This window comes from Phaseolus vulgaris, chromosome 6 (assembly GCF_051622355.1).
Source record: "Phaseolus vulgaris cultivar YP4 chromosome 6, ASM5162235v1, whole genome shotgun sequence".
In the NCBI taxonomy this organism is placed as follows: domain Eukaryota; kingdom Viridiplantae; phylum Streptophyta; class Magnoliopsida; order Fabales; family Fabaceae; genus Phaseolus; species Phaseolus vulgaris.
The window spans coordinates 21,348,574-21,355,525 of NC_143503.1; the positions used below are offsets into that span (position 1 = coordinate 21,348,574).

The 6,952-nt window shown below is 31.5% G+C and overlaps 1 protein-coding gene across 3 annotated transcripts; it reads left to right on the forward strand.

Moving 5' to 3' along the window:
• Positions 1 to 413: 413 nt before the first annotated feature.
• Positions 414 to 2,624, forward strand: LOC137831235 (protein S40-6). Of its 3 annotated transcripts, none has more exons than XM_068638831.2 (4): positions 946 to 1,066; positions 1,257 to 1,444; positions 1,564 to 1,615; positions 1,838 to 2,624. In XM_068638831.2, the coding sequence occupies exon 4, from the start codon at positions 1,848 to 1,850 to the stop codon at positions 2,475 to 2,477; it is 630 nt and encodes a 209-aa protein (XP_068494932.1). In that variant the 5' UTR covers positions 946 to 1,066; positions 1,257 to 1,444; positions 1,564 to 1,615; positions 1,838 to 1,847; the 3' UTR covers positions 2,478 to 2,624. The 3 variants fall into 3 exon arrangements, with proteins under 3 accessions (XP_090160233.1, XP_068494932.1, XP_068494931.1); XM_068638830.2 differs by having other exon boundaries at positions 978 to 1,135; XM_090304107.1 differs by having other exon boundaries at positions 414 to 1,444.
• The last annotated feature ends 4,328 nt before the right edge of the window (positions 2,625 to 6,952 follow it).

Sequence of the window (6,952 nt, forward strand, 5' to 3'; positions counted from 1 at the left end):
GCTAGAAGAAATAAATGATCAAATTATTTTGGTAAAAAATTTCAGTGTTCATGACTTATTTTATCTCATTAACCTGTTTCAATTTTTAAATTTACAAAAAAAAATATTTTTGGTTTCGATATCTTATATTTATAAAATGAGTAATCTCTAAATACAGAAAAAATAAAAACATTGTGGAGACAAACGCCCACAAATCCTTTAAAGTAGATTTGTTACAATAATTCAGTAACAAATATTTGAAACTTGAAAAGATTGTAATCATATTAAAAGTGATTATATCAAAATTTGGAATGGAATAAAATTGAAGATAAACTCAAGTGATGAACACAGATATCTTAGGACACATGTCCCTAAACTTAGGATCCTCGTGTATTTTTCCTTACATATGAATCACAAAGTTAAAATCTAAGACCACATGTTTGAGGATTCCATGCCCCTTCCAAGCAGTGCCACACAAATTGGTGACTTGGTGTTTTGTTTTTAATATTGTCAGATACTTGTTTCTGCCACATCACAGAATTTTCCGTGTGTCAATTTTCTTTCTCTGTTTCTGTACTGTATATCACAGTATGCTTGCTTTGGTTATTAATATTATTATTGTAACATAATAATTATTATAGATGGTGGTATCTTCCTCCACTTGTTATACCACATAAACAAATTGAACTGCAGAAAAAAACAAAACATGATTGTGTGCCTATTTATTTACATGCTTATTTGTTTATGATACAAATGCATAGCATTTGTATTCTTTCGTTGAAAACTTTGACACTTTGTCTGCGTCTCTGACAATAACCATTCTTTATCTATTAGCCGTCCATTCACAAGGCAATACATGTACATATGCCATCATTTCGATGTTCCTCAATTTACCATTCTTACTGCATACAAAATTTACCATAACCAAAATAACCAATTCATAGTTTTCACCCTTTCTGCTGCATTAAAAGCCACTATGCTGTGCTGCACAAAAAAATATTACCATATGGTCATGGAAAGTGGCCTTGTGAAAGATATAAATGGAAAAGAAAAGGAAACCTGAGTCCTGTAATGCCACAAGGAAAAGGTAAAGACACTTTTTTTTATTGTTGTTATTGAGATGACTAAGAACAACTAAGCATCCACTACTATTGAGGTCTGTCACATGAAATTCAACATCTCTTGTTCCTTTCCTCTATTTTGCATTAAAGATTCCATGAGATGCAATTTCAGATAAAGTGAGTAAAAGGGTTTTACTGCTCCTCTTTATCTTTCAGTGTCAAAAGTTAGTCTTCTCAGGTCTGAAGAGTTAAATATATGAAGAGATTCATCATTTAGAGGAGCCATAGGGGAGAAGGAGAAGTAAGGTCTGTCTTATTCTTGCCCTTGGGGTCTTGTTGCCGTTGTCCAGTTCTTAGTGGGGTGCCCTTCTGATCCATAAAATCTATACACTCCTTCAATAGAGGTAAGGAATTCTAGGACTTGTGAAATGTTAGAATTTTTGTCAACCTCAAAATTCTGATATCAGAATCAAAAGGGACTCATCTCTAATTTCAACTTGTTTATATATTTTCAATATTTCAGGGAGGAAGCAAAAAGTAAAGTCAGCTCTCTAGATCTTCTGATTCCGAGAAAGGTATACTATTGTTTACCTTAATGGAATATCATATCAAAACATGCTTTTGAGATTTCTCTATGCATGCCTCTTTGAGTCTCTCTCTCTCTCTTTCTCCTCAACTCTCAATTCCTCTTTTTTCTTTCATTCAAATTATGTTAAGTAATCACGGAATTTGGAGGAAGCCAAACAAACTCTTATTTAATTTATAGTGAAAAGTTTCCTGTGATTTGGACCATGCAGGAAGTGATTGATGGAGGATAGCTATAACAGGCAGAGGAGTGGAATATGGAGATGCTTGAGAGATGGAGACTTTGAAGAAGATGAAGTTTGGGCTGTTTTCAAGGACAGACCTGATTACAATATTTCTGGTGTTCACAAGCCAAAGGAAAAAGGGTCTTCTCCTCTTGCTGTTCCCAGGACTCTTCCAAGTGCTGCAAGGATGATTCCAAGGACTAGTAGTGGCAATAGTAGTGCTAGTTCCTCTCATGAAACCAAGGTTCTTCAGCAATCAGCACCTCTCAACATTCCTGACTGGTCACAGATTTATAGGAACAAGCCAAACAAGACCCCCATGAGTGTTTCAAAGTTTGGTGACTATGATGATTTCTACTATTCTGTTGGTGGTCAAGGTGAAGGTGATGGTGATGGTGATGGTATTGTTAATTATGGTGGAGGAGGGTATAGTGATGATGAGGAAGAAGAAGATGATGAGTATGACACAAAGCTCCCCCCACATGAATTTATTGCAAGAAGGCTTGCCAGGACTCAAATATCCTCATTTTCAGTTTTTGAAGGTGTTGGAAGGACCCTCAAGGGTAGGGATCTTAGCAAAGTGAGGAATGCTGTTCTCACAAAAACTGGTTTCCTTGAATCACTGTAAAAGAGGTTTCCATGAATCAAATTTGTTATGTATAGGGGGGTAGCCAGTGGTTGGTTAGTTATTGAGATTGTGTGCATGCTGTGTATGGAGGATTCATTGAGGCCTTTACCATGAAAAAACAATGATTCAACTTGGTTCTGGTGGCAATTGAAAGTGGCTTATAAATTTATGGTCTGTGGTATGAAACCATTAATCATTTAAAAGAACTTAAGTGTTTTTAAGACCAATGTCATTTAAAGTTCCAAGTTATTCACTAAATTTTTAACACAAAAAATCTAGTGAGTTTGTTTCTTAAACATTATCTTTAGGTAAAATTCTAAGTTAAATAAAGAGTTCTTATATTCATATAGCACAATTGATCAAATCTAAACTTTTCTTTTTCTTTTTCTCCATCTCTCTGTTCATTGCACCCTACACTTTCAAAATGGGGTGTGTCTTGAACTTTTCCCAAATGAAATCAAACCAAAACACTTGTTTGTGCAATCTTTCCAAAGAGTGTGCTAAGAATAATCTTGTCCAAATCTTTGACACCCATTACATTATGCCTTTTTACTTCTATTTCTTTTTGTGTTAGAATGCATAATTTGAACAAGAAGAATGTTAATATATTCTTTGACAAATTTTTACTACACTCTATTAAAAATACTAAAAATTACATAATGTTGTAGATATTAATTTGTATTTAACAAATTTCTATTCGTAATTTTGTAATTTCTTATACATCTCATTTGTTAACTAAAAAATGTGTATAAAAAGTGTGTTGCTAGCATACTAACACTTGGTTGAATAAAAGCCACACAATAGATGGATCAGAAGTGTAGAAAATCTTTACGTCGAACAAATAACTCGTGACCCAAGTAGAATTAATAGTACAAATTTTTGTGTGTAGTTCTTGTGCTCTTTATGACACAAGCCATTGATTTAAAAATAAAGAATACAAAAAAAGATGCATGAGTTAAGGTGGATTTTAAATAAAGTAAATTTGAAGTGTGATGCAAAGTTTAAACACTATAGTAAAATCCAATTTAGGTGAAGCACGCATGACAAAGTTGGAAGATAATTAACTTGATGGGCTATAGTTCTACAATTATTGAATATGCATATTGTGGGAAATTGAGAGAGACATGCCACCTACTTAGTTTCTTTAATTATTTATGAAAAGAACAAAGGTTTTTTTTTATTGTGTAATGATATGTGATAAGGGAGGGCTAGAAAAGAGTGAGTAGTCTCTATCAACTCCAAATGTTGATGTCCAAAAAGAGAAAGATCAATCCCAAAGAAGCTACGTATAGAGTTGGCTTTCTATAGACTTTCTCCAATTTAATGATGTTCTATCTCTTACACCTAAGCATTGTGTATGCATTATTGACTTTCCATGTTCAAATTTAGTGCTCATTACTTCAATGTCTAAAGAATTGTTAAACTCAAAGCCACACATATGATTGACATTGAGTTTTACATAAATATTTTTCACAAGTATTTATATGTATATATAGAGAATCTTGAAATATTTCGTTTTGATCACTTCTCGAGTTTCGGTCACTCGTAAGATTTCGGTCGAGATAGTGGAGGTACCAGGAAAAGGGTCTCTGAAACTCAAGTCAGTATTTGAAAATCAAAGCAATAAATATTGTAGAAAAACGTACCTTTTATCAGGTGACATGCACCTATTTATAGAGAGGCACAAGAGCATTGTTCATACTAGGTATGAATTATCCCGATTTTTAGGTTAATCTCATTTTATCTTGATAATACGAATTGATTAAGGCATTGATTGAATTGTGATCGTTATTAAAGATAATTAGTGTTTTTAGGTTTCTAAGATGGTGTTGGTCTCGTTAAGACTTTGGTCGACCATCTCAGTTATGCACGGTATACCATATTTTTTTCTAGATTTCTTTTAAGAGCATATGTAAATTAATTTTTAATTTATAAGAAATGCTTGATTTTTATTTTGAAAGTTAAGTGCTTATGAAATATATTTCAACATATATAACGTATTTAAAAGAAAGAAGCCTAACCTTAAAAATGAGAGGGCATTAGATGTTGATGATCATGATTTTATTCACACTTTAAAACTTTAATAATAGATTCTTGGACTCTAATAATGAATAAATCCATTGTTTTAATTGAGAGTCATCATCTAATTGGGTTTATTTTAGCCTTAATTAATCATTAATTATATGCTTTTAGAGTAAAGAGTCTAATATTTCTCATGAATAAATCTTAACCAAAATATTTTTCCCAGATCTTTGAAGCAAACAAACTTATAAAAAGGTACAAGCTTTAAAGAGAAATCATTAAGCTTTAGAACTTGACAATGATGTTTAGAAAACAAATTATTAGAGTTTTCTTATTTTCTTCTTTGTAATTCTTTCCGTTTGCCTTTGTATGGAAGGCTAAACTCTTTGAGGTTGATTCTCTTCTAACTTCGCAATAATTTTTGATGATTTTGTTCAATAAAGTTTTATTCTTAAATTCTTTATAGCATATTCTGTTTTACTGTTGGTGTTTTTGAAATATGGTTTATGTCAAAAGAATTGGTTTTGAACACTTATTGAGAATTCAATTTGTTTCTTTAATTGGGTTTATTGGATAATTCGCTTGTTTTAATCAATCTCTTGTTTGTTTAGTTCAAGAGGTAGAATATAAACATCTCACAAGTAGACATTGAAACTAGTGAGATAATGAATACATGAGTGGATGTTTTTTGTTTTTTATGTTATTATGTTGAATTTGACTGATGCTTCTTTGATTAAGTTTGAAACTGTGTCAGGATTCAAAGGGTGAAAATATTACGAAAATCAATGATGAATTCATTGTTGAATAAATATGAGAGTCAATTTTCTTCCTTTTACTATTTTATAATCTATACTTATTTTTCTACACAACAATCTTAATTCCTTTTTTACTTTATTGTTATTGCTAACATTTACTGCTTGCAGATAGATTATGAACATTGTTTGACTGATTTCATTATTCGATTCGTTTGGAGACGAGTTAAAGACATCTGACCTTATCTATACTAGCATCTCTTTGTTATTAGAGAGTCTAACACTAGTTAGATGGTCTATGCTAAATATCATTTTAATTTTACAACAAAATGACAACTATCAAATTTGGTGTCGTTGCTAGAGAATCTAATTTGAATTTGGTTATTAGTTTTCTCCTTTATGGATAATCTTTTTATGTATCTACATATTTTTTTTTCTGCATATCTATCTTTATTTTTTCATTATAATTGTATAGTTTTTTAGTTTTCATAGTGATCACATTATTATAAAAAAGAATAAACATATTTTCAATTTTCATACCCTTTCAACAATTTGTGCAACCAGATATTACTTCTTCTAGTCTTAAAAAACCATATTTAGAGGAGTTTATGAGATAATTAGTGGTAAATACAATAAAATCTCAACAAAACATAAAGTCTAGTTTATTAATATTAGAAGAGAAAGTTGGTCAATTAGCTAAACATATTGAAGATATAGCTATGCAAAGTTTGAATTCACTTTATGATCCTAATTTAGATTTTACAAAAAAAATTAGAATTTGATATAGGCTATAGTTATGATTTTGATATATCTATTGAGAGTATTTCTACCATAACTTAGTTTCCATTTAGTTCATAAGTATAAACCTTATCCAAGTATAAACTCTCTTCTGCATAATGTCATAGCAATTTGTTAATTGCCTTTATAAGCTCAGGAGGACATTCTAAATTTTGTGTCACTCATTAAAAAAAGTTATTTTAAAAAATTACTCATAAAGATAGGTCTCTCTTAGAAAGTATACTTTTAGGCATGTTGTGTAATTTGCACATCGTGGAACCAAATAATTCAACAACCTTAACAACTGAGAAATTTGTTGAAAACATACCGAAATATGTTGTTACCTTTAAAAATCTGTCAACAACAACTAAAATCACTAAACCAATCATCAAATCGCTGACTATACTAACTTTTTATTCTTCTAAAATTTCCCCCCAAATTAATTTGAAAAACTATTAAATTTACTTATTTGTTATAAATTTTAATCATGCCAACATTTAACTAATGCTACTTATTTTGAGATTAATAATAATTTAATTAAAAACAAATGTAATTAAATTTTGTTATTATTTTGCTACAAGATAGAATTAAAGTGTTGATCCTGCCGGTTGACCTAGCGCAAGAGCGTTGTCTCGTCACGATCTTCCTCACCAGCTTGACACCACATGCCCTTCAAGTCCACACCACAGATAGCCTCTCTAAGAACCTGAAAACACTAGGTGGCGCCTCTGCGGCCGGTGCGCTCCGATACTCAAGTCAGTAACAAGAACACCCAAAAACTGAGAGAAAACTATACTCTGTAGAACCGTACTAAAGTGCACTCAACCCAAGACAATGAGCCGTAATGAAAAACGTACCTCTGCAAATTCTGTTAAGTTTACCTTTATAGCTAGGTTTTTTCTCTCTCCAGGCAGTTACGCTTTG